We start from the raw sequence: 26,319 nt of genomic DNA, 5'->3' as shown, positions 1-26,319 counted from the left end.
AGCAATGCTTCAACGCCACATCTTCAAAGCCGACAAATCATCATGTCTTCTTCCCGGCCATCGAACAATCTGGTTGCCATGTCTAACCATCTCCCCCCATCGAACTTGCCTCATCGAAAGGCCACCCCACTCAAACAGTTATAAGCAGTTATAACTGTGAAACAATCCCTCGTATATGCTGAAATTATATTTTATCATCACATGATAATATCAGAACAACTAAACAACCGTACTTGAGACAACCTCTAACAGAGAAAAACAGAGCAAGCACCCGGCAACTAGCAACCGGAATTTTGCCACTCGGAGCGTATGACATGTGGGCCTATCTGTGTCTATGAAATATGGGTGCAGAGATAAATCTACTAAATACCACGACCTATTTTTCTAATTTTTTTATTTTCAAGGATAACAATCCTCCGATTCTCCATCCCGTTGCAGCCTAGCACCCAGCAATGGCGGCCAAGCTGGCCAAGGAGCCTGAGATCTTGGAGCTCTCCAATGGCAGCATCACCGCCAAGATCGCCACCTGGGGCGCCACCATCACCTCCCTCCTCGTCCCCGACGCCCACGGTCCGTTCTCTTCTCTCCCCCCAACACCCCCTTTCTTCAGATTACTTCTTGGGACGGGACGGACCCTAGCTCGCTCACCCGTTTCTTTGCAAAATCGATCGGCTGTGACCAGGGAATCTCGCCGATGTGGTTCTTGGATTCGACACGCTGGAGCCTTACATGGTGAGTACTCGACTCAGATAGATCCCTAATCGCGTTCGTGCTGTTCTGGCCTAGGTCACTACTACTCGCTAGCAGGTGGAGCGTGCGCTGTGTCTTTTGATTTTGCTAGGGTACTGGACTGCGTTGCTACATTGCAGAGATCATGTTGTTGCATTATGGTTTATTATTTGTGCATTTTATTCGATTGGAACAGTTTAGGGTTACTTTGGATTACTACTTACTGATGACTTAATTAGCAGATACAGTGGATGTTGACCCGGAGTAGGTTAGGTGCCATCTCCAATTCTCCGCTGCCTATATTTAGGCCGTGTTCGTTGCCCCCTAGTTAACTTATTCTCTCGTTTTCCCCGCGCACGTTTGAACTGCTAAGCGGTGTATTTTTTGCAAAAATTTTCTATAGAAAAGTTGTTTTAAAAAATCATATTAATCTATTTTATATTTTTAATAATTAATTAATCATGTACTAATCTATTACTACTTTTTGTGCCAGGGTAAGTTAACTTACCTCCTTCCAAACTAACACGGCCTTAGTAAACTTTACTTTCTGCGAAAAAGATTGGTCAATGCACGACCTATGGAGATTGATCAATTCACATCGTAGTGATGGACATCCTGGCCCAAATTCAACACATTTGCCCTCGTCAAGAGGGCAAACTGAATTCCTTCATAGAAGTAAGATCCAGTCACTTTAGTACAAGTTTAGGCCTTTTGTTTTGACACAGTATCTTATCTGAGTCTGTTTCTGTCAAGAAACAATTTGTTGCATCCTATCAATGAACATGGTTAATTTTCAGCAAAATAAGTGCAAACCGACTTGCCCTAGCACTTAATTTTAGATTTCTGTTGACACTCCCAAAAAGATCTCCCAACTTCGACTGAAGTTAGCTAACCAGATAATTGTGTTGTATATATTCTGCCGGGACAGCTGTTCAATTTATGAATGCAGAATTCTACCGTGTGGTGTTAAGCTTAACTCACTGTAGTATCATGTTTATAAATTCGCGGCATTCAGGTATCAACAGACCAGATATGTATGATTCTTTTACAAATGTCTGGAGGTCATCTCTAGTTCTTTAAATATTCATATAGTTTGCTTCAATTTGATTATTTAAAGTCCTTGCATTTCCTATTTTGCAGAAAGGCATATCACCCTATTTCGGTTGCATTGTTGGCCGAGTTGCAAATAGGATCAAGGATGGGAAGTTTACTTTGAATGGAGTTGAGTATTCATTGGCTATTAACAATGGACCCAACAGCCTTCATGGTAAGGCTTCATGAATTTTTTACATCGTTGGTTCTGACAGGATATAATATATATAGAGTTGATTTAGCTAGAGATCAGACATTAGCCAGTTGCTACTGCGCTGCATTGTAATGCTGTCTTATTTGACTTAGAAATAAAATTCCATTTCGTTTGTTGTTCCGCTCAATTGTAAATTGCAGGTGGGTTGAAGGGGTTTGACAAGGTAGTGTGGGATGTCGTAGAGCGCAAAGGTGGTGAATGCCCATCAATCACCTTTCAATATCACAGCAAGGATGGGGAAGAGGGTACAATCACTACTCACTAGCATCATCACTGGTTCAACTGCAGAATTCTCATGCTTAAATATGTCAACCGATTCAAGCACTAACTATGCATTCCTTAGGTTACCCTGGTGATGTAACCATTCGAGCAACATACTCTCTTCGTCATTCTACCACCCTAAGACTTGACATGGAAGCAGTAGCAGAGAACAAGGCAACGCCTATCAACTTGGCGCAGCACACGTACTGGAACCTGGCAGGCCACAACTCTGGTCACACCTTGGATCATTCAATCCAGATCTGGGGAAAACACATAACTCCAGTTGATGAAAACACAATTCCCACTGGCGAGATAGTGCCGGTAAAGGACACGCCTTTTGACTTCACTACAGAGCACAAGATTGGAGCCCGCATCAACGATGTGCCTGGAGGATATGACCACAACTATGTGCTGGACTGTGGTGATGAGAAAAATGGGCTTAAGCATGCCGTCAAACTGAAAGATCCATCAAACTCAAGGACCCTGGATCTCTGGACTGATGCTCCTGGCATGCAATTCTACACTGCTAACTATGTAGATAGCATCAGTGGCAAAAGCGGCGCTGTTTATGTGAAGCATTCTGGAGTATGCTTGGAAACCCAGGGGTTTCCTAATGCCATCAACCAACCCAATTTCCCCTCTGTGGTGGTGCAGCCTGGTGACAAGTATAAGCACTCTATGCTGTTTGAGTTCTCAGCCTAATTAGAGACGCTATGAGCTGCTCAAGTGGCTGCAACTTCAGCTCTTGTACAAGGAAATAAACGAGCAGTGACCCTAGTAATGCAAAGAATAAGTATTAGTCACCAGAATGGGATAGTTGTAATATTTTGTGTTAGAACCAGAATAATCTAAATAAGTGAAAGTGGAATCCTTGCAAAAATATGCATACACGTCGGTTAGATCATCCGGGGTAAAATATCATTCGGGGTAAAATATCATGGAGTTCACATCTAGAAACTTCTATTGCAGAAAGGTCCTTCCACATGTCTGAAAAAAAATCCATCAAATTTCTTTACGCCCCTCTATTCTTCTCCTATTTTTCTTTCGGACCTATATTACTCTCATCTTTTGGCTTTAGTTTATGTTTATAACTTAAAATTTAATTTTTTTGCCTTGAATTTGGAGTTGATTTTCAAGTTTGTTTCACTAAAGTTTATGTTTTAGCTTTGGCTTTTTAGATCACTATGAACACGTATATAGAAGTTTTATTTGAAAATTATTTTTTACTTGTAAATATGTCGTTTGGCGTTTTCTTTTAATATGCCAAAAGATGACCTTGAGCTTTGCACACATTTTTTAATGTGAAATTGAAAAAAAAAATAGTTGAGACTTCAAATTAGGAATATGAATTGATTATTCTAATTGCAAATTTTTGGATGACTAAATCACCGAAACCTATAACGGCGACTCCAAACAGGGTATACTTGGTACTAATTTAAGGTAAAATTAGGAAGTAATATGAAAAATATTTGAAAATATTATATATTCAATTTGTTTTGCATTCAGAAGTAACCAAAAAATTTACCCTTAACTTCAAATAAATGTTACATATAACAATCAACAACCATGTATAATAACAAACGTATTCAATATACAATTAAAATTTAAACATTTGTCATGGCAATTAAATTTTAATATATGTGATTGTATTAGCAATAGTCCGGAAATGCACAGGTTGGTGAGTACTGAGTACTAGTATATTACGAATGTTCAAGGTATATTTATGAGTGGTTGCACATATAGTTGAGAAGAATCTGTTCATGTCCTTGCCAAGATATTATGAGGTCTATTTTTTATGCAATATCATGTATAAGTGATATTCTCGTTTATCCTTTTGCACAGAAATGTGCACCAAAGTTTTATTTCTTAGAAAATGGTGTACGCCCAGCGAGGAACAAGTTTTCTGGGATTATGAACCTACAGAACATCCCTTTCAGTTCTTTTACTCTCTCACTGTGTCCAGAAACAAATTGGAAATTGCCTGGGTTTGATTATTGTATCTCAAATTGTCTGTTTCGGCATTGAACAAGGCAACCGAACTAGGATTCACGCTAGACATGAAAGAAGTAATTACGCTTGGTTGTAGCATCTAATATACACACACCCTCGTCTTACAACCAAAGTTAAATGTCCCGAAATTGGAAAGTTTAACGTTTTGTCACTCTTACGAGTGGTCAAACCATATTTATCACTCGCTGTCTATAACACGTGGGTCCTCATGAGTCTATGACATGTGGATCCAGTAATAAATTTGTTATGAACATTCGTAAGAGTGGCAAAAAGTTAAATGTCCCTCAGAAATTCTGCTTAAACATGAAAATGGAACAAACCGTGTTGAACAAATGGTCTGATAATATTTTGAGGTTAAAATCAAATAACAAAATGCTGAAAGGTTGGAGGTCGCCTAACTTTAGTTGCCTGCTCAAACGAATAGGCTATCTCAATAAGCCTAGGCTCAGATCCTTTCAACCCTCCAAAGCAGATGGCAAAAGGGACACCATTAGATGCATACCCAGCTGGAACAGTGATAGCTGGATAGCCGCCGATGGCAAGCAGGCTGTGAGCAGACGCACCTGGCGCCACAATTGCATCCAGTTGGTTCACTCGCATTATTTTCTCCATGCCTCCACAGAGTTTGTTCAGTTCGGCAATGGCCTTCTTCTCGGTTGGACCAATGCCATTTGTTGCTTCAGATTGCAGGAGGTAACTCTGGCCATATTCAGCCATCTTTTCCTGAAACAGATGTTGAAAAGAGATTCTCACTCATATTTAGACAAAATTAGTGAGCAAATGAGATTTACATGAATTTGCTGCGGTGTTTACCTCGACAGGGTGCTTATTGTTGAAATCAATTATGTCCGATAGTGATCTAACATGTGATGTGGCCAGTTCAGACAAGTATGAGTTGAGGGACAGCTTGAATTCTGCTAGCATTAGAGCACGTTCACCGCTTCGTATTGCATCATTGATGATATTCATGCTTGGCATCTCAAGATTGTCCACTAATATGGCGCCCATCTTACTTTCAGTTTTGTAGCATCATCCAAGAATCAGGAGAAAGATAAGGCTAATATATATTCAGTAAAAAAGAGGAATAAAGAAAGAGACAAAAAGGTATCTACTCAGCGGTTTGATCTGACAATAACTCCTTGATCACATTCAGATTTTATTTTGAAATTAGAACAGAAATAAGATTTTAATGTTCACGTTGTCAACTACAACCTCCATCCCAAAATAAACGAATTCCTGAGTTTTTGGATTGAATTTTTGACTCTTCGTCTTATTTGAAATTTTTTTATGATTAATATTTTTATTGTTATTATATGATAAAACATTAATATTGTTATTGTTATTGCACGTGACTAATTTTTTTCAATTTTTTAATCACTCCATAGACAAAACTTAAGAATCTGTTTTTTTTGGGACAGAGTAGTACTCCTCAAGGTTTTTATTTGATGTTGTTGACTTGTACTACGTTTGATTTTTTTGGCACATATGCAAAATTATAAGTCATGCTTAAAGTACCTTTAATGATAAAATAAATCACAATAAATTAATCAATAATTATGTAAGACTTCTGAACATGACGAGTGGTAGTAAAATATTTCAGGATGGTGTCACCTACAGTATGTACAGATCCTAATACATAATTATGGGAAATTAGTTGGTTGTCATGTTCTGTGTATAGCACAGGGAAAGGGTAGTACAGAAAAAGAATCATGATACAGAGATAAATGGTTAAAATTGACTGCGTGGGTCAGTTGGGATGGCTTTTGCTAGTTAGCGTTTTCGACAATCCTGCCACCTAAAAGGGTTGAAACCTTTTGTGAATTTTGTGAATATGCTTTTTACTTCAGCCAAGATCTGATATTTTGTTAAAAAAATCAGTCGGTAATGGAAAATGCACACTTTTCTCCTTTGAATTAACAGTTTCTCAATATAATTATAATGCCTAGAGACTATACAATTTTTTTAATATTTGAAGATAAGGAGGAATAAAATCTAGTACTAACTAGCTGGAATAAAGGATAGTAATTCCTGAGTTGTTCAAAATAGCAATCAATCAACACTATGTACTGATAATTGATCTATAGTAATGTAAGATATGTTGGTCAGCTACCTTAAAGTGTTGAAATGGTCATCAAAGACCTTTTGTTGAACAGAGCCCGAGGGAAACTGAAAGAAATCTTTCCTGAGGATTCCCAACCTCTTGCCTCTTAGCCCATCTATGTTCAAGAATTTTCTGTAACCACCTTCTGGGATATATTGTGTTGCCACACGAGTTGCCTCTGCATCTTGTGGGTCATATCCAACAATTGCTTCCAAAACTTGCACAGCATCTGAAACTGTCCTACAGATTGGCCTGTATGAAGTAGGCTATATCAATAAGTGTGAGGTATAAATGACCAGAGAAATGTAGGTGGTGATTAGAATAATGAACAAGAAGTCACATACTTATGACATTTTATTCAGCTAAGCAGGTGGCTGTAATACATATGATAGTAAATGTATCGGTGACTTCAGTAGCATGAAAATTGTTCTTCCCAAATTCTTCTGTGCTATATTTTTGCAATAAAAGAATGGCATGCAAATACCAATCAATCAAGGAAAAAAAGAAACACCTGAAACTGAATTCAACAGCAATACAAGAACACAGTGCTATATGTCACAAGATTGAATCAAATTCAGGCACTGTCATCACTCTTTTTCATCAATGCATCAGAAGTCAGAACGCAACGGAACATAACATTCACTCACAGCACAGAATGCTCACCCAACCGTGTCCATCCTCGGCGAGATGATGATGACGCCAGCACGGCTGGTGAGCCCCACCGTCGGCTTAATCCCGACGGCCGAGTTGTAGCTGGACGGGCACATGATGGACCCGTCCGTCTCCGTCCCAATGGTCACCGCCACCATGTTGGCCGCCGCAGCAATCGCCGAACCGCTGCTCGACGCGCACGGCGTCGCCGACGGCACATAGGGATTCTGCAGCAGCAACCCAATTGCAACGAATTGCAATGTCAGTCAGATTCAGTCAATTGTTCAGAGTTGGAATTCGCCATTGGTTGGTGCTGCAAGAAATTAACCAATTCGATGTACATAATTAGCATAAAGAAACAAACAGGAATGGAGGAGGAGGAAGCGACCTTGCCCTGGCCGCCGCGGGGGCTCCAGCCGGCGGGGATGCCGGGGGCGCGGAAGTTGCACCACTCGCTGAGGCTAGCCGTGCCAAGAACCACCGCGCCGGCGCGCCGGAGCCGCTCGACCACGCCGGCGTCGCCCGCGGGGCGCGACCCGAGCAGCGCGAGCGAGCCGGCCGTCGCGTTCAGCGCCCCGCCGCCGCCGGCCGCGGCGATGTTGTCCTTCACCAGGACGGGCACGCCGTGCAGCGGAGGGAGAGCCGCGCCGGGGACCGCGAGGCGGCGCTCGGCGTCGGCGCGGTCGGCGGCGGCCAGCGCGCCGTCCGGGTCGAGCTCGACGACGGCGTGGAGGGCCGGGTCGAGCGCCGCGATGCGGCGCAGGTAGAGCTCGACGAGGGCGCGCGAGGTGAGCTCGCCGCGAGCGAAGGCGCGGCGGATGGAGTCGACGGTGGCCTCCTCGAGCTCGAACGCAGCAGCAGCCGCGGTGGCGGCGGCGACGAGGAGGAGGAGGCGGCGCGCGGCGGAGGGTAGCATTGTTGCGGCCGGGTCTGTGCTTGTGTGCGTAAGCGTAAAGGTGGCGTCTTGGCACTCGAGAAGTGTACGGCAATCAGTGTGATGGAGACGAACGTACGTGAAGTTTGGATTAAAAAATAGTCTGAAATAATTTATGACGGATCAGCAGGTGTGGTCAAAGATCCCAGCTAACAAGGTTAGGCTCAAGATTAAAAATGTTTATAATCTTTGTTATAGCTATTAAATGGTATAAATGATAAGAACATGGTAAAATCTAATTAAAAATTGATACAATGAATTTGTATACAATTTGTTTGCAGAAAGTTAATTCGAGAATCGTGTGGGTAAAACTCAAAAAAAAAGCTAAATTAATCTAGCGAAAAGAAGCCTGCATGATAAAAAAGGATTACGGCTAATCATTCGTTAGGCCTTGTGATTCGTATGAAAAACGTCAGAAGTTTAGAGGAATTCCAATGCTACAAGATCGAATCCTATTATTTTCTTTGATATTGCTTCGATAGATCAATTTTTAGAATATTTTAATTTGGAGAATATTTTAATTTGGAGAATATTTTAATTTGGTGGTTTTATTCTTAGTCTTATTTTCGCAAATCCTATCCACCACTATAGGACATCTTTCATCCAACAACAAACTGGCATTTCCTCATTAAGAAATTTAATTGTGGTTCGATTAGGGTCTATTATGTTGTATTTTAGCCTGCCAGTATTGTCCATTGGATTTTGGTCCAAGGGCTAAGAATCTGTGTGATTTTGTTAAAAATATCTATCAGGCGATTAATAGTCCCATTCATAATACTACTTGTCCATAAATCAGTTTCATCCAAATTCTTTCATTTTTTTTATGCATATCCTCCAAGCCCTCATCCATTCCCTTACTTATTAAAAGAAATATTAATATTTTCTTCTTAACCTTAATCCACCTACAAATATTTATATTTTAAAACGGATATAGTAAAACCCTAAACCCTAAACCTAGTAATGAGATTTAACCTAACATTATGAATTTAGATAGATTAATTCTAGGTTTTGATATTTTGAGACACGGAAAATAGCAAATAAATTGATGGTGTGTTATCTTTACGAGACAACTTTAACTAGGCTCGTGAACTAATTGCTATATTGCAAGTCTGCAAGGACAGCCTACCAATTATAAGGTTAATCTCAACAAGTTTTATTGGAATTTCAATCTCACTACAGACATGTCACATAACTAAAAGTTGTAATGTGACATCAAATTTATGATAAAACAGGAGAGTTGTGTTTTATAAGGATAAAACCTAGTATATAATAGTTCTTACACCATAGAAGTGGATTAAAACATCCACTTGGAATAATTTGTTACACCTCCACACATTTAATCAACTCATATTGATTATTTGGATTTGATATGTTAGGCTATAAAGCCGTGTTTTAAAATTTTGTATCGAGAAAACTTGTTTCATACACCCACTCCAATATATTTTGATGATAAGATACTATTAAAAACAGCACAATAAAATATTCAACTGAGAAGGACTTAACGGTATTAAAGGAATAAGATCTCTCAATTTACATACAAGTTGATTTCTTTCAGGTGTGATTGGAAAAAACCAACCATCATATTTGCAAACGAAAAAAAATTATAAAAAAAATATTTATATATGTGTTCTTAGCGGTCTAATAGCTAAGACTGAAAAATAAAATACGATAAAAAAAACCCAAAATATACTTAAATCTAGAAATTTAAATTTTTAGCTTATAAGCATAAACAGAAAAGGATAAACAAATGTTCCCACTCACGAAGTTGGTTTATTTTAGATCGACGGAGTTCATCAATTAGGTACAGCAAATCACAGGTTCAGCAGCAAGGTTATTAATTGGATAATCAGCTCAAAACACAGCGGGCTAAAATGTGTCAGATATCAGATGCCGACACGCAGCCATCAGCATACCAAATATCCAAGGCAGATGTCCACATGGCACCTGAACACGCTGCTCTTGTAGGTATGTAAATGGACTTCCAGTTCCACCATCTGCTAGAGCTAAACATCAATTTCACAACTATCAGGATTAACATTCTACCGAACTCCATGATGAATCTTCCATCATAGTCTTAATCAAGTAGAAGTATATTATGCAGGACTCACGAACCGCTGTATCCACAAATGAGCTAGCATCTGTGAGTGAAAAATATAACCAAACAGCTGGTCGGTGAAATATGCCAGATATCCAAAACTACAAGACAACACACTCTTCAATATATAATGAACTGATAAACAAAGTCATCTGCTGCACCAGCCGACCAGCGTCGGGCTAAACCCCTCGAAACAACAACCATTTAACTAAGTTTGAATGGAGGCAATGTATGCTTCAAGTTGTCACATAGATACAGGTTAATATGTGGTGAAATTGTTCAGCACTGTATAGCAAGGAAACGAAAAGGACTAAACAAAATTATACAAGTGGTTAAATGTGCACACATACACTCATTCATATTCCACTACATGGCAATGAATCGTCAGCAAATACACGGCACAGATTTACCACCCCAATGCTATCTAGAAACTAGGAATGCAATTTAAGGAATCCAGAAAACTTTCTGGGTGAAATTTAGGAAAATTTGTGATTTAGAACTGCCGGATATGTTAACGTACATATGATTTCCTAGTTCTTGACAAGCAAGAAGGCAAGAACTCCATGCTCTTGTCAGTTATCTTCTTCATCATTAAAATGATCAGTATATTATAATAATTAGTTGCTTTCAAGATAATGAAACATTGGAGTTACTGAGTTTAAACAAGGGTCATATGTAAAACACTAACCAAATAAATTTCATAATTAAACAGAGCTACAGGTGCAGGGAACATTTTACACAAACCCTATCCATACTTTGGGGTTGTTCATCAGCAGTTTTGCCCAAACTGGTCAGAACTGACCATATTCATTTATTGGCGAAACATGTGGACAACAAGCTCATCGTAAAACTAACTTCGCTTTGGCTGGTTCTAGACGGGTGTCTCTAACCTGTTGATGGACGACCAATAATACTTCATAAAATGGAGTTTTCTTGGTAACATAAGCCGACTATTTGTGCTGATTAATGATGATAAGGTCACTAATGCGCGACCTATGGTTTTGTGTGTAAAATAAAAAAAAGATTCACATTATATCAAAATTAAAAGAAAAATAACAAAACAGACATAAGGTCTTCTTAAAAACTGTCAATTCCTACATGAATATAAACATATTTTCTTGTTACTGGGCACTGGATTGTTCCTTATCTGGTCTAAAAGGAAGATATAGCTACTTATTTCGAATGGGACTCCACAGAAAAGTAATTTGATAGCACTTACTTCATCCAAGGATAACAGGCTGTGTTGTTATGTCATACGAAGTTTTTTTTTCTTTCTGGAAAAAGAATGTTTATATGAAGTCAAGCGTGAGAAAATAGCGTTAGCACTCAAGTAGGGAAAAGTTATCTGTATGCCTTGAAATGTTCTAATCTAAGGCAATTAGCATTTTTCACTTGCACATGCAATTCAATATGCTTTTGGTCATTGTTTGAATGTTACATATCTGATAAGATGTTTGAATATTTCAAAACAGCCAACAAGAAATTGTGTCAAAGTTAACATAAAACATTTGTTTGTAACTAATTATAGCACTCTAAGACATACTTGTTAGACCAAATATGCCAACCTTTATTTTAATTACCATGTAGATTAGTATTCAATGAATGGATGAACTAAATCAGAAGCTATTTCACCAGAAAGAGAGAGAACCAAAATATCCAGCATCATGGCAAAATTTCATTCATAGGTCAATGTATAACATTAGAAGATGATCGCAAACTGAATATGTTAGCACCTAAAGGATGAATCCTGTATAAAAATAAAATAACCTATTACTGGAAATAACATGGCCATGCCAAGGACAAGATAAGACCTGCAGTTTAGAAGCTTGAGTAGGGATAATAGTTGTCAATGGAGATTTCTCCAAAGACCTTCCTACAGTGCATGAACTTGAGGTGGACCATAAACAGACCAACACGCGTCCAAACAAGTACGGAGTTATTCTCCTCGGCGACACCCACAATCAGTGTACGCCCCTGCGGTTCGAAGGGAAGAAAGTCCAGTTGGAAAGTTCTAGTCAGCAACCATGTAGCATCACTGCCATCTCCAATCTCCCTCTCCCATAATTGCATTCTTGATTCAACTATAACTGCAAGACCAACCCGGCTATCACCTGCTGGCACAATCTGACACCGACACCGGTGATGAAAATCCTCATCATCCTTTGCATCCAGTGGTAGCTCACTGAATTCTAGCCTCTGCATCTCCAAGTGAAACATAAGGACCCTATAGCCATCAAGAAACCAGTGAACTGCATCGCTGGCAAGGACGGCCGGCCGCATCACCCAGACAATCCATGGCACAGACAATGTGGAGACGTAGTCGCCCCAAACGCCGGCCTCCGACGAGTAAACGGAGGCGAACACACTGGTGCAGGTGCCCCTCTCGGCGAATACAGCGACCAGGCAGAACAAACGGCGGTCATCGGCGACAGGAACCACGGTGGCGCAGAGGAACTTGCCGTCCACCAGGGGGAAGTGCACGCGGCGGCGGTCGCCGGAGATGGGGTCAACGACCAGGAACTCTTTGCATTTCCTGTCCCCGCGGAAAATCCTGAAGAGGACAAGCCCCTTGCAGCAGTTGATGATCTCCCACCGCAAGCCAGCCTCCTTGGCGGGGAGGAAGCGGTCGGCGGGGATGGCGGCGGGGAGGCGGTGGGTGGATCGGAAGCCGGCGTTGAAGGAGAAGACGGGATCGAAGTCGTAGTGGAGGAAGAAGCCGAGCAAGGGGGGCTCCCGGTGGTGGTCGCAGAAGCGGGGGCGGAACCCGGGGTCGAGGACGAGGCGGTGCCAGCGCTTGCAGACGGCGGAGGCGGTGGGAAGCGAGGAGGGGTGCGGTGGGAGGCGGAGGAGGATCTCCTGGAGGAGGTCGTCGTCGTCGAGCGGGGACGGCGGCGGCGCGGTGGCGGGGAGGCGGGGGCGGAGGCGGACCGTCTCCTCGCTCATTTTTTTTTTTCCTTTTTCTTTGTGCGGTCGGGGATGAATGGAAAGCTTGCACAGTGCCACACCACTTCCCACGCTTCTCTTCTCCGGGTCGGTCCCCCTCCCCTGCGAAACAGGATTATCTGACTTAAGCCAGAGGGTTGACATGCGGGTCCGTGAACGGTTAGGCTCAAATGGCAGTGACTCACGTCCCTCTTATTTAAATCAGAGGAACCGCGTCCTCCCCTACTCTCCTATGCTTAGTACAATTGTACATAGAAGAAAGGCACCATGTATTTGTGATTTACTTACTATACTGTTATCTAAGATTTATCATATTAAATTTTAGTATTATGTTAAAAAATTATCTTTCAAAAGACACTCGTTATGTTATTTGAATGGCTAAATATTATTCCTCAATGATTAAATCGGACAAGTTATTCTTTTATACAGCAGGATTGCTATTTATAGGTCATATATTGTTGGGCCCATGAGACATTCTTCCAACCATTAGGATTTAGAGAGTGATGATGGAGAGTTTATTAGAGTATATATTAATTTAAAAATATAATCTTTTGACATAAATAACTAACTTAAAAGCTAAATTTTAGTCATTCTGTTAAAGATGAAGATGCTCTGGACGAGGACTTGGATTTTCCATTATCTTTACAAGTCCCTCCCCCCACTCTCGCGGTCGCCTTCCCCCTGCACACACAATTTTCTGTCTCACTTTGTCTATGCATTTATTATACTAGCAATACACTTGTGCTAATGCTATATGACCAAATTTAATAGCGTAAATAAGATATTATAATTTTTTTTAATACAATCATATATAAACCAAACATTCAAATTTGTTTGTCTATCGAGCTTTTGTTAATTTGATTATTTAAACAAACTCTCACAAAATAGATGCAAACCACTCGTTAATAGTGACTGCTGTAACTTTACGTAATTAATTATAGGTTGGACCATATCTTAATAAATTAAGAGTTTTCTAATTTAAACAGTAATTTTAGAACTGGTAAGACCATGTTTCTATGCGAACATTTCAGGAACATTACAACAATAAACTGATGCATTAATTTCATAATCACAACAATATTAAGTTCACATATCATTTGATAATTGTAATTAAACAATTTAGTCACATTATTTGATATTAACATAAAATTTAAACTAAAAACCACTTTGCACAAACACGAGTGCATTCCTATAATAAATTATGTATTTTCTTGATGTTCTGTATTTTGAAAGTGCAAAACAACCGTGCAACTCTTAAGTCTAAATTTATTATGGGTTTAAAAACAAGTTTATTTTATATTACATGAAAAGATATTTAAATTAAATATTAAGTTATCATATAATCTATAGCAAATATTTATCACATAAGTTCTTTGTTGTTAAATATATGAGTTTTTAACAAAATAAAACTACTAATGATATTTTTATTAGTTTGTGTTTCCAATTTGTTATTACGAGTAGGTGCACGTATCTTTTTATGATTCAAAATATTGTACCTTAATGTGTTATTTGATAAATCAAGAAATTTAGTTACTTTACATAAGAACATTATGCTAACAAAATATTTCTAGAACACAGTATATTCATTCCTATTTTATTATAGATTTATATCTGATATTATTGTTAGTAATTTGACTATTTAGAAGTCCAATTATAATGGTCTAGAGCCTTGATCGATATTATTTTTAGTGCAACTATGCTGTGGCGTTAATCACAACTTCATTGTATAGGTATAATTTTTAACGGTTTGGTTAAAAATTGTGATTGAGCTCTGATTATAAAGATATACATTGCATAGTGTAAATATTTATGATAAACAAATTATATATTTATCTTTATATAAAGTAATATATAGAAAGTGTTTCTGATTAGAAAGATATTTGCTAACATATGGAAACACTATAATTGGTAAGATAATTTCTAGTTTAGAAAGTCACTCATATATATAAAGTCTATGTAAAGATATGTAAAGAGAGGTAGTCTATTCCAGCCGTCTGATCTTATGAATATGATTTTAGTGAAAGAGTAATAAAGTACGTAGGATGAGAACTTATGATTTTTTTATTCCCAAAGTATCGTCGAATTTTGGAATATTAGCCTCTATGTAACCTAGCACATAAATGTGATATATATCTCTTCATGTATTGTAATACCTAGCTCATTAATAATCTTTTAGTCCATTTGTGTAATTTCGTTGTGTTTTGGTCCGTTAGGTCTAAGTGTTCGGTTGGTGGGATTAGTCCTATCTATCCTATAATACATAAACTTGATTTACTCATTCGATAAATCCAACGACTTAAATCATCTGTATCAAATCAAACGGTCCATGTTTCATCTATAATCCTCCCCTTTATCGGCTCCCCAAATCACGAGTGGATTTCATTTATCCTCCCCACAATCTATTGCATAACTCCAATGATCAAATATAGATCCAAAATTCAACGGTGTTATAGAAACGTCTGAGGGAGTATTATGAATATCACCGTATCAGAAAAAAACCCCTACTATTATCTATTTATTAATCTGAATGTATACATATATATATATACACACATATACATATATATATACATATACATATATATATACACACACGCAAAAAGATAAACACTCCCATATAATATCGTAGACTTTCTAAAAAACAAAATATACACTTTCCATAAATTGGAAAATGTATGTCCTATAAGGCTATAACTATGTGCATGCTAGATTGGCAACAATTGATGTCTTAACTCTTACCCACTGAATCATAGAAAATAACCTATATACGCTGAAACATTATAGTGGAAGATAATTGTACGACTGATTGCTCAACCGTGGACGACCGAAGACCGATAGTCGATTGGACTTTCTCACCACTAGCCTGGACGCCCGTGGATGACGATTGCACCAGTAGGCGCCTGAACTGCATACACTCGTCAGGCCGCTTTTGTTTGAGCGCTGGTAAGTTAAGTTATCTCGGTATAAAAAACGTAGTAATAGATTATTATATAATTAATTAATTAATAATTATTAAAAAATATAAAATAGATTAATATAATTTTTAAAACAACTTTTTATATAATATTTTTTAAAAAATATACCGTTTAACCGTTCGAGATAAGCGTGTTCATCAAAAACGTAATAAGGGCCGAACGCGGCCTCACACTAGCAACCACCCAGATGCGCACCACATTCGTTGGATATTTGTCGTTCAATTCGAGCAGCAGCAACTCATCATCAAGCAATGGCAATAGTAGGTAGCGTGTGATTTTTTAATTATTACTTTTACATTTAATCGCACAAACTCTATCCATCATATGTCGGTATAAACTGATTTAGCAATCTGAGTTAACCTATGTGAACATGTTAAAATTTAGCTATTATCCAACCAAATTTTTCTTTGTTGTGTTATTGATTAGCATCACCGTACGAAGATATGTCTATAATTATATATGAACATGTGAATTTGATTTATAATTACTGTAGGTATCTGCACAAAACTTTGAAAAAGATAAATGGTTAAGCATGATTTAAATTCAAAGGTGTTGTAAAAAACCTAGGGGAATATTACAAATACCACATGTCAAAAAAGCACCCGCTATTTCCAATTTATCAATCTGAATATATATATATATACACACACTAGCAAATTGACCGTGCTTCGCAACGGGATAAGAAGAATCATTCCATGAAAAATTACATTAAATGCATGGCATATATATGTGTCACCATTCATTTTATTAAAAAATTACATAATTATCATTTATTTTTTGTGTATGAATTTATTACTAAATATATTTGTACATTTGAATAAAAATTTTGAATGATTAAACTTGTACCAAAAAATCAATGTTATATGTTAAAACGCAATGAGAGTATTAACCTTCAAACATTTTCACCCTACACATCAAATAATGGGTATGTCAATACCAAATTATCTAGATAATAGTTTATAATTACAAAAATCATTTTATATCTAAACTAACAAATAGAATATGGACAATATTTGTCCCACCAAAAGAAATATCTATATATGTGATGAATAAGAACTATGAAAACCACATATAATTAGTAATTGAACATATAATTAGTAATTGAACAGATGACATGGCTTCTTTTCCTCTAATTATACATGCCGCAATAAAAAAACAAAAAGCAAATCTACCGAGGAATTCTACCTCTACACGTGTTACCTTACCTTGAGCTGTTGGAGAAAGAGGACAGAAGAGACGTAGGCTTGGAACCCGTAGGAGTGATGCTGATCAACCATGCTGCAATTAACTTGTGAAAGGCACGTAGCCCAGTGGTTGCAGTGATCTAAGTAGCACTTAAAGTTCTGAGTATAAATTTTCGTAGGAGCATAAATTTTAGATTAGGTATTTAAGGGGCTAGGTCCCCCCTACTTGGGATAAGTTCCTAGATTCCAAATTAAAAAAATGGTCGCATATATCCGCTTGGATATAGAGGCTGGTTAAAAAATACCTTTCTCTAGAAAAAGCTTCAATTAACTTCATAAACATTGAAAGGATTTATTGACGTCAATCAACCAATCTATCGATCATCTCGTCATCGGCATTTTAAAGCGATGAGTTCAACAATTGGAAATTAACATGGCCAAGTGTGAACTGTGAAATTTCGTCTTCAGTGTTCGTCTGCATTCGTGAGGCTCACCCCTCCTACTCGCACTCGGTGCACAGCTAATTGGTATCATATGACATTATTCAAGATAGACTACCCGAGCAGATGGAAGGCCCGCGTAGCACACACAGCATGATCAACGGGCCCAATCGGTCTATTTGGGCAAGTGGACGACATACACACTTTTAATTTTTATAACAGTAGATATTTGGATAAGTTTTATGATAGTAAAGATTTGGATTATACAACAATCAAAACAATCTATCTTAAAATCACAATAATAATGATTTAATTTGAGAATTTATGTAGGTGTCAAAATTTATCAATTTTTATAAAGGTAGAAATTTGGCTGTTTTTTAAATAATTTAATTTAAGAATTTATTTATGTGTCAAATATTTTGTGTTAAATTTGTAATTTATTGTCTGATATATTTAATAATTAAAAATATATAAAACAATAATCAAATCTTAATTTTATTAATCGGCTAGCTGCAGTTAATCAAGTCGCAAAAAAATAACCGCCGCGTCACGTGCGGTGGGATTTGAACAAGGAACTTACAGATTGCGGGAGGAGAGCCATCTCTACTGTGCTAGCAAACCATTGCTTGCTTTGTTCTTGAGCTTAAAAATATGACTCCGTTGTCGCGCGGACATGGAAGAGGAAGAGATTGGCAACGTTGCTGCTGCTGCTGACGTTAGCACGCATGTATGAAATTTCCCGGCAGAATCGTTACCGCTTTTTATAATAGTGTATATATATATATACTTATTTTAGATAATATATGTGTATATATATTACATAATTTAATTTATGTCTGCCTAATTTATTTATTTGCTGTCAATTTTGAGTCTATATATGATCATTCATTTTCAAATATACATAATATCAATTATTTCATTGTGACTTTGATTACTAAACAGACTTTAGGATGATGTATGATAGCATATATCTCCACATAAAAATTGAAAAAGACAAATGTCTAGAGTTCAATGGTGTCATAAAAACAATATGAGAGAGTATTACAAATAACGACGTATCTTTATATGTTTATCTATAGGGTTTCTTTCGACTATATTATCTCTAACCATATATATTTATATCTCTAACAATATATATATATATATATTAACTTGATAATAGTCGTTTTTATTGTTATACCATTTGATAGGTATTAAAAAATCATATAATCTTATCTTCTCATCCTTTCTCTACGAGAAAACACAACCATTATATTAATGTGATAGATTCTTCATACCTCCGCCCCTCTCAGCTGGGTTGATCGGAACATGAGTGCATCGACTCACACGATCAACGCAACACGTACAAAATTAATGTGATCGATTTTTGTCAGCAACTATACCTATAATATATATTAACCATGCGTACAAACTAGAGTCACGACGCAACTGAAACGACCTTTTTTTCTGGGGGGTGCATGGACGGACGTGCTCTCTACCCAAACGCGTGCATCCTCATCCGTCCGCTCCACGCGTACGTAACACGTCACTCGTGCCCATCCACGATCCCCCATCCGGCCCGGTCGGACTCGAACCCGACCGACCGCTCGCTTCCCATAAATACGCGACTCGATCGATCGCGGCGTCACGCCAAAAGCCCTAGCGCGCACACCGCAACACGTCATCCGCAAAACTCGCTACGCACGCGCGCGCGCGACAGCAATGGCGGTTGCCTCGGCGACGTCGACGGCGGCGGAGGAGGAGGTGGTGCTGCTGCGGTGCTTCGACCGCACCAGGGTGCCCGCGCCGGCGGGGCTGGCGGCCGGGAGGTCGGCGCTCGTGGCGGCGGCGGCGGCGGCGGCCGGCGGCGGCGCGGTGGTGGTGGACGTGCCGGGCAACGTCTGCGGGGTGGACGTCGCGGCGGCGGTCGCCTACTGGAAGCGCCGCGCGGCGGCGGCCGACGGGGATGCGTTCGACGGCGAGTTCATCGGCGGGCTGACCCACGACGCGAGGATCGAGCTCATCGTCGCCGCGCACCACCTCGCCGACAACGCCCTCTTCGCCCTCCTCACCTAGATTTCTCGCTGCTGCTTAATCCTAAAATTAATTCTACCTCCAAATCGTTCCGTTTCATCTCTTGATTAGTAGTATCAGTAAAATTTAGTCCTTTTCCGTTTCTTTAGAGTAAAAAAGTTAGTCTTTTTTCTACCAAATCCAGCAACTACAAAGATTGTGTTTTGGAGTTAGGTTTACTAGATTAGATATGATGTCTATCTGGATCCGCTGTTTTTATTTATTTTTTGTGTTATTAATTACCTTTGAATAGTAAGTTATCCAGGTCAATTTTGTTTGTTTGATTGATTCGGGAGGATTTCTGGTTAGTTCCGTGAATGACGCAAATTAAATGAAAATAATTAACTTCCAATAGTGAAGATCGAGATGATTCTCATGAAACCATTGATGAAATAAAATTCGAACAAGTATATTTGATTACAATTTTTTTGCGATTGATTAACCCCAGATGAAAACACTAAATTGGACGATCAAGTTACAACCCATACAGAAAAAAAAATTAAAACGCACACCGATTAATTACCCAAATAAGATGCCAATATGCATGCTTGCCCTCCTCAAAGCTCAAATTAATTCCCATGGAGCATCTCAAGCCTCAGATTGCGCCGACGAACAGAGCGACGACAATGGCGGCGAGGTGGCCGTCGATCTTCCACGCCCCGCTGTCGTAGGGGCTGTTGTCCACCAGTGGCTGGCTGCCGAACGCCCCCGTCGTCGCCGCGACGGCGCCGGCGCCGGTGCCGGCAGCACCCACCACCCCAGCGGCGGCGCCAGCAACAGTAGGATCACTTATGTCCCCCGGCAATGGCGCGAGCGCCGGGTCGACGCCGCCCAGGGCCCCAGGCAATGGTGCAAGAGCCGCGTCGCCGCTCATGTCGCCCGGCACTGGTGCGAGCGCTGCGTCGCCGCCGACGGCTCCCGGCAATGGCGCGACCGCCGCGTCGCCGACCGTGGCTCCCGGCAATGGAGCAACTGCTCCGGCGCCGCCCAGCGCCCCCCCGGCGACTCCGCTGGCGGCATCCGCCGCCTGCGGCAGCTGGGCGGCGCGTCCGTTGCCTCCGGGGAACAGCCCGAAGGGGAGGTCGCTGCTGTGGGCGCCGATGGGCTCGGCGAAGGGCGGGAACGCGGTGGCGAGGCCGGGGGAGCCCGGCGCACCGCAGTGCTGCGCGTGGCGGGGCTCGTCGCTGGCGCGCCACGCGAGCTCGCCGTCCTTGTCGCGGATGCGCATGTCGCCGTCGTCGACGAGCTCGAGCCTCTGCAAGAAGTTGGTGCCGTCGGTGTTGGTCTCGCCGTGCCACACCTCCGTGCTGCCGTCGAACACCTCCAGCCCATGCCACGAGAAGAGCAGCGTGCACGTGTTCACCGTGCTCACCGGCCGGCACTCCGACTCCCACACGCTCACCCCGGCGGCCGCCTCGCCGGCCTTGGTGGCGACCACCTCCACGTAGCAGAAGTCGGCGCCCAGCCCGCCAGCGCCAGGCACGGTGTGGGAACGCACGAAGTACGCCTCGTACTTACCGGCCGGCGACGTGAGGAACAGCACGGGAGGGTGGACGTCGCCGGCGCCGGCGCCGTGGCCGCCCGGCGGGATGCTCGCCAGGATCTGCTGCTTGGTGATGCGCTCGATCGTGCCCGGCGGCCCCGTCACCGCCGCCGCCAGCGAGGAAGAGAGCAGCACAGCGATGGCAATGCAAGGGAGGAGCGCCATTGATGGCTACCTAAGCTTTCTTCTTGCTTGATTGCTTGTGGGTGATGGTGTGCATGGAATGGTGCATGGGTGTGTGCTATATATACTTGTTGTAGGTTGGGTGGTGGTGATGGAGTAGGAGCAAAATGGTGTGATAAATTAGGGTTTTGGAAAAGGTGAGAGATGGATGAAGCTAGGTTGGATGCACCATGGTCATGGATGTGTGTATGGGGGAGTGGTTGGAGATGGAGTAGTGTGTGTGTGTGTCACCTGTTCCAACACATAATAGGGGATTGGGTGAGCATAAGTTGGACAAATGGATCATCAGCTTTATTTTGGGTCAGAGATGTTTTTGCTTTTTATTTTTTGAAAGAAGGCAAGATGCAAAAGGGTTTTTTTTGCTTAATGTATTAATTTAGAAGACATTTTTGGTCAGATGTGTGGATTCAGTTTAAGTATAATTGAACAAAAGCAGTTCTTGTTTGGAGTTTACACATCTAGACAGATAATTAAAATGTTAGTTAATGCCATGAGTTGATTGGTTGACATCCTATTTTATTTGGGTTTTGGAAAACCAGTTCATGCATTAAATGGGCCAGGAGAAATCGAGGATTGCTTTTAGTCTGGGTCCCTTCACAGCGTGGTTACAACTTTGCTCCCTCGGTCTTTTTAGTTCGACATCATCGATTTTTAATCTACATTATTGGTTTCATTTATCTTATTCAAACAATATTAAATATTAAATATTATTATTTAATTTATTTTGTATTAAAATATTTCAAGTATCACTTATAATTATATAATTTTATATATTTATGTAAACAATTAAATAAGTTTTGCAATCAAACCAATGTTGAAAAGCCCACATTAAATCGAGGCGGCAAGTCAACTTTAAGCCCTCGTGTATATGGACCCAGAAAAAAAACATATATAGAATTCAAATATAATGGTAAGTTGTGTAATAAAGTGTGTAACTAAGGTGCTTTAGGAAACCTCCAACGCAATCTGGCTGTAATTAGTATTTCTGTTCTTTTCAGGTTAATGTTTTGGGCATAGATAAGCACAAGCTTCACATCGTTGATTTCTCTAACTATACGTATTTATAAAATATTAGAAATATAACTACGTGATGATGTTTTTCATGACTACTATTATACTCATATCATTTTTCACATGTATTATTTGATTTAAGATTACGATGTTTGATTGCATGATTTGCATCTATTGAAGAGACAAACTGTCTAGTTGTCCAAGCCCAACAATTTGCTGGCCCAATGAAATCCTGCATATATATACTTCCTACTTGATTTATTCTGTCCCCAAAGGGCTATCAAATTGCAGCTGACCAGCAAATGGGCCATAAAACTGAGCCTTTGTCGTGAAATTTTCTACTACTGATCTTCTATTGATCTTCCTCAATGGGCCAATAATGCCCCCAAGATGTATGGCATCTTCAACTGATCTTCCTCAATCACTCATGAAATTTCATAAATTACTAGTTAGTATTTCACAACCTATATGCTTTTGTTGATTTATCTAATTTCTGTATGTTTGGATTTATGTAGTTTCCAGTTGTTCAACAGTGAAGAGGACAACAACATTACCAGTTTATTAATTACCTTGACATCCCGGATTGGAAATGTTCTTTTGTGTTGCCAAGAAAACAAACAAGTGACACAACTATAGAATCACATGAACAAAATATAGGATTAGAATGTCGATTGTGGATGGAGGCGGATCCAGCGTGGGGTTGTGGGAGCTCCAGCCCTCCCTACATGCCGGATCCTCCATAGAAAATGAGGGAGAGGGAAGGAGAAGATGATGAAAAGAAAAAAAAAGAGGGGAGCTGAAGAAAGAGGAAGGTAACTAACCCTCAAATCTCAGATCTTGGATCCCTTCCTAGTCGTGGAATCTTTATAGTTACTGTGCAATTATATCTACGAGAAATAAATAAAGATTTGTCTCTCTCTATATACACATGTTTATTGTTTATCTACTGTTCCTGTGTAATTACGAGAGATATCACCAACAATATCTACAAGAGATCGGTAATAGGCCGCTAGTTCTCAACCGTCCAAACTATCGTTCACTCAATATATGAAATAATTAAGGAAAGTCCAAAAGTAAAATGGCACAGAAAACGGACTAATTAATCGTATCAAACCAAGTAGATGAAATCACATTCACATACACTGAACAAAATTACCAACAAACTTCATATAGATGCACTCTCAAATCACTCAATCTTATTAATTACTAATTCACCATCAACGACGCAGCTGACGCGTCCTCGTATGTATATACCTACGTATTTGTCCTCTCTCGCAACACCAGAAATCGCATCAGCTATACGTATAGCATACGTACGTGTGCACTGTACGTATAGATACCGGTATATATACGTAGAAACGTACGGATACGTATGTATTTTCTAGGCCAGTACGCCGCAGTCGGCGATGACGACGGGCTTCGCCGTCTTGCCGCTCCAGGTGCCGGTCCGGTCGACGGCGAGCACGGCGTCCATCCCGGCGACGACGCGGCCGAACGCGACGTGGCGGCCGTCCAGCCACGGCGCCGCGCCGACGGTGATGAAGAACTGGGAGCCGTTGGTGTCGGGCCCGGCGTTCGCCATGGACACCACCCCGGGCCCGTCGTGGCGCACCTGGAAGCCCCCCTCGTCCTCGAAGTACCTCCCGGCGCCGTCGAGCGCCGACTTGCCGCCGGTGCCGTTCCCGGCCGTGATGTCGCCGCCCTGGCACATGAAGCCGGGCACCACGCGGTGGAAGGTGGAGCCCTTGTAGTGGAGCTTGTTCTTGCCGGACCGCCCCGGGCCGCACTCGCCGGTGCACAGCCGGCGGAAGTTCTCCGCCGTCCTGGGCACCTTGTCGGCGAACAGCTCGATCACCACGCGGCCGGCCCGCTCGCCGCCGATGTCTATGTCGAGGAACACCCTAGGGTTGGTCTTGGAGCTTGACCAAGACGCCATTAATCGATCGTCTTGGAGCTAGGAATTAACACAAGCAGGTAAGCAACCTAGCTAGCTAGCTACTTGGCTATGGCAAATTGGCTTGTTTTCTCTTAGTTTGGTTTGAGATTTGCAACAAGAGGAGATCGATGATGTGTATATATAGGCGCCAATTGTTGCATGGGATGGGAGAACCATGGCTTTTTAGAGTTAAAAAAGAGATCGATGCCTCCCGTGTATAGAAAAATATTTTTGTTTTTATAGGAAATTATTCTCACGTGAGGACGACTTTTTATACTTAGTCGTCGGACTGGAAATATATACGAAATTATATGACATGAACGAGACATAAAGAAAACATGTAAAAATTCCAATTTTGGGATTAATTTCTTTATCATTTTCATGTGGTAGGAGTTGAGAATGTGTGCTATGTGTTTTTCACGGCTATAATTCCACATCGATCTTCCTTTTTGTTCGCCCTTTTCCTCTTTGTGGCCGAAATTGGGATGTGCAGGTTCACATTTGTTTGCAATGTGAGTGGGATTGGGATTCTTATTCGATGGCACCTTGTTAATTAGCTAGTTAAGGCTATAGGCCGGAGGCATGAGTTTTTGTATTAAGCGAATATTTTAGGTAAATAGATTAATTGGGGCTAATGCATCTGATGCAGCACTACTCTAATAGTATAATCTTGTCATCCTACAATAGGAAAAAAATATTAGTACTATGTATGTATGTATGTGTGTGCGCGCGCATTGATAAATACTTAATTACCAGGTAGCTAGTGCTACTGTTAACGTTGCGTGTTGTGGTTGGTTTTGCATACAAGTGCTTCCATCTGTCTATGCTCAAATTCTGCGTACATAACAAGCAAAGGTCTACTAGCTAGAACCATGGCCATACGTAATACTGTTAGGTCAAATGAGAGTGTCATGTATATTAAATTGGGTGTCACATCAGTAAAATTGTTGACTTAACAGGGTTATTAAATGAGGGAGTTTGATGAGATGAGAGAGGAGTTCCATTCTTATAAAACTCATATGGCTCGGTTACCTAGTTTACAGTTTTGGTAACTGTGCCATAAAATTATATATTGAGATCGGCCCTAATCAAGAATAGGATAGTGCACAGCCCTAAGTCAATACATACAAAGATAATCTACTCCGTACCATCGAGTTTATTAATTCTGGCTCGGTACCCCCGTTCTATAATATATCATTGAGTTATATCAATTTTGTATAATCTATCATTGGACTATATTTACTTTAAAAAAAACCCAAAATGACCATATATATAAGGGTTGACAATTGATTAGTCACATAGAAGATTCAAAAAAATTATATATTTTTAGTCTCCTTTCATGATATAGAAGTTTTTTATATGATTCATTTTTATTTTTTGAAATGTTATTTTTCTGTGGTTCGAGAAGGAATCACCAAAACATAATAATATCACAACCATATGTTATATAGTATATGAAAGATGATTTACAATAATAGAAACACAAAAAATATTCTATGAATCATATAACAAATAAAGTCCTTGCAAAAATGTATAACATATAAATTCCTCTATGTCATACTGAGGACATAATATGATATTTTTGCAAACTTCTAATAGAATAAATCAATCATTAATCATATATGTCTATAAGGGTATTTAGGATATTTTAGAAAAAAAATAAGCTTCAAATATCATATAGTAGTACAGTTGATGAACTCAACTGTATATTATAGAAATAGAAAATGCTAGTGGAAAATTGTTGAACTGAAATGTAGTCATAGGTATGGAGTATATTCTCTCTTGTATATATTAAAGGTGCAAGTGCAATCTGTTTGTGAAGAAACTGATATATCATGTAAATTTTCGCCATTTCTCGTCGTATGCAATAGTTTACACTTACAATTTGGTAGTAGGACCGATAATTTGACATAAATAAAATATATAGTTTGGTGGACACCTGTAAAACAACGACCAACAATAAAT

At 40.2% G+C, this 26,319-nt stretch overlaps 6 protein-coding genes across 7 annotated transcripts; 2 read left to right on the top strand and 4 right to left on the bottom strand.

Annotated features, from left to right (window-relative positions):
- Nucleotides 1–270: 270 nt before the first annotated feature.
- On the top strand, nucleotides 271–3,315 carry LOC102722332 (galactose mutarotase-like). 2 transcript variants are annotated; one of them, XM_006661580.3, is made up of 6 exons: nucleotides 271–345; nucleotides 439–570; nucleotides 683–732; nucleotides 1,870–1,996; nucleotides 2,176–2,280; nucleotides 2,379–3,315. In XM_006661580.3, the coding sequence occupies exons 2-6, from the start codon at nucleotides 453–455 to the stop codon at nucleotides 2,996–2,998; spliced, it is 1,020 nt and encodes a 339-aa protein (XP_006661643.1). In that variant the 5' UTR covers nucleotides 271–345; nucleotides 439–452; the 3' UTR covers nucleotides 2,999–3,315. The 2 variants fall into 2 exon arrangements, with proteins under 2 accessions (XP_006661643.1, XP_040384024.1); XM_040528090.1 differs by lacking the exon at nucleotides 271–345 and having other exon boundaries at nucleotides 388–570.
- Nucleotides 3,316–4,584: 1,269 nt separating this feature from the next.
- Nucleotides 4,585–7,974, bottom strand: LOC102708929 (probable amidase At4g34880). Its single transcript, XM_015841740.2, has 5 exons — nucleotides 7,447–7,974; nucleotides 7,071–7,285; nucleotides 6,417–6,659; nucleotides 5,120–5,318; nucleotides 4,585–5,029 (listed from the first exon to the last, which is right to left on the bottom strand). Exons 1-5 carry the CDS (start codon nucleotides 7,972–7,974, stop codon nucleotides 4,667–4,669), a joined length of 1,548 nt encoding a protein of 515 aa, XP_015697226.2. The 3' UTR covers nucleotides 4,585–4,666.
- A 1,773-nt stretch (nucleotides 7,975–9,747) lies between these two features.
- On the bottom strand, nucleotides 9,748–13,135 carry LOC102722049. The gene is made up of 2 exons (XM_006661579.3): nucleotides 11,899–13,135; nucleotides 9,748–10,130 (listed from the first exon to the last, which is right to left on the bottom strand). Exon 1 carries the CDS (start codon nucleotides 13,028–13,030, stop codon nucleotides 11,906–11,908), a length of 1,125 nt encoding a protein of 374 aa, XP_006661642.1. The 5' UTR covers nucleotides 13,031–13,135; the 3' UTR covers nucleotides 9,748–10,130; nucleotides 11,899–11,905.
- Nucleotides 13,136–19,270: 6,135 nt separating this feature from the next.
- LOC121055592 lies at nucleotides 19,271–20,021 on the top strand. The gene has a single exon (XM_040528436.1). The coding sequence runs from the start codon at nucleotides 19,331–19,333 to the stop codon at nucleotides 19,682–19,684; it is 354 nt and encodes a 117-aa protein (XP_040384370.1). The 5' UTR covers nucleotides 19,271–19,330; the 3' UTR covers nucleotides 19,685–20,021.
- A 41-nt stretch (nucleotides 20,022–20,062) lies between these two features.
- On the bottom strand, nucleotides 20,063–21,389 carry LOC102708651. Its single transcript, XM_040528435.1, has one exon. It carries the CDS (start codon nucleotides 21,387–21,389, stop codon nucleotides 20,277–20,279), a length of 1,113 nt encoding a protein of 370 aa, XP_040384369.1. The 3' UTR covers nucleotides 20,063–20,276.
- A 2,208-nt stretch (nucleotides 21,390–23,597) lies between these two features.
- On the bottom strand, nucleotides 23,598–24,431 carry LOC102721769 (peptidyl-prolyl cis-trans isomerase). Its single transcript, XM_040528297.1, has one exon. It carries the CDS (start codon nucleotides 24,352–24,354, stop codon nucleotides 23,800–23,802), a length of 555 nt encoding a protein of 184 aa, XP_040384231.1. The 5' UTR covers nucleotides 24,355–24,431; the 3' UTR covers nucleotides 23,598–23,799.
- Nucleotides 24,432–26,319: the final 1,888 nt, after the last annotated feature.

This window comes from Oryza brachyantha, chromosome 10 (genome assembly GCF_000231095.2).
Source record: "Oryza brachyantha chromosome 10, ObraRS2, whole genome shotgun sequence".
In the NCBI taxonomy this organism is placed as follows: domain Eukaryota; kingdom Viridiplantae; phylum Streptophyta; class Magnoliopsida; order Poales; family Poaceae; genus Oryza; species Oryza brachyantha.
This window is presented reverse-complemented; position numbering and strand designations above follow the sequence as displayed.

What these genes read in the sequence shown, in the direction of transcription:
- LOC102722049 (XM_006661579.3), bottom strand. Translation starts at nt 13,030, where the DNA reads ATGAGCGAGGAGACGGTCCGCCTCCGCCCCCGCCTCCCCGCCACCGCG.
- LOC102708651 (XM_040528435.1), bottom strand. Translation starts at nt 21,389, where the DNA reads ATGGCGCTCCTCCCTTGCATTGCCATCGCTGTGCTGCTCTCTTCCTCG.
- LOC102722332 (XM_006661580.3), top strand. Translation starts at nt 453, where the DNA reads ATGGCGGCCAAGCTGGCCAAGGAGCCTGAGATCTTGGAGCTCTCCAAT. An exon ending in TGGACCCAACAGCCTTCATG is followed by an intron (nt 1,997 to 2,175) that starts GTAAGGCTTCAT and finishes TGTAAATTGCAG; the next exon opens with GTGGGTTGAAGGGGTTTGAC. An exon ending in CAGCAAGGATGGGGAAGAGG is followed by an intron (nt 2,281 to 2,378) that starts GTACAATCACTA and finishes TGCATTCCTTAG; the next exon opens with GTTACCCTGGTGATGTAACC.
- LOC102708929 (XM_015841740.2), bottom strand. Translation starts at nt 7,974, where the DNA reads ATGCTACCCTCCGCCGCGCGCCGCCTCCTCCTCCTCGTCGCCGCCGCC. An exon ending in CCGAGGATGGACACGGTTGG is followed by an intron (nt 6,660 to 7,070) that starts GTGAGCATTCTG and finishes TACTTCATACAG; the next exon opens with GCCAATCTGTAGGACAGTTT. An exon ending in GACCATTTCAACACTTTAAG is followed by an intron (nt 5,319 to 6,416) that starts GTAGCTGACCAA and finishes CAAAACTGAAAG; the next exon opens with TAAGATGGGCGCCATATTAG.
- LOC102721769 (XM_040528297.1), bottom strand. Translation starts at nt 24,354, where the DNA reads ATGGCGTCTTGGTCAAGCTCCAAGACCAACCCTAGGGTGTTCCTCGAC.
- LOC121055592 (XM_040528436.1), top strand. Translation starts at nt 19,331, where the DNA reads ATGGCGGTTGCCTCGGCGACGTCGACGGCGGCGGAGGAGGAGGTGGTG.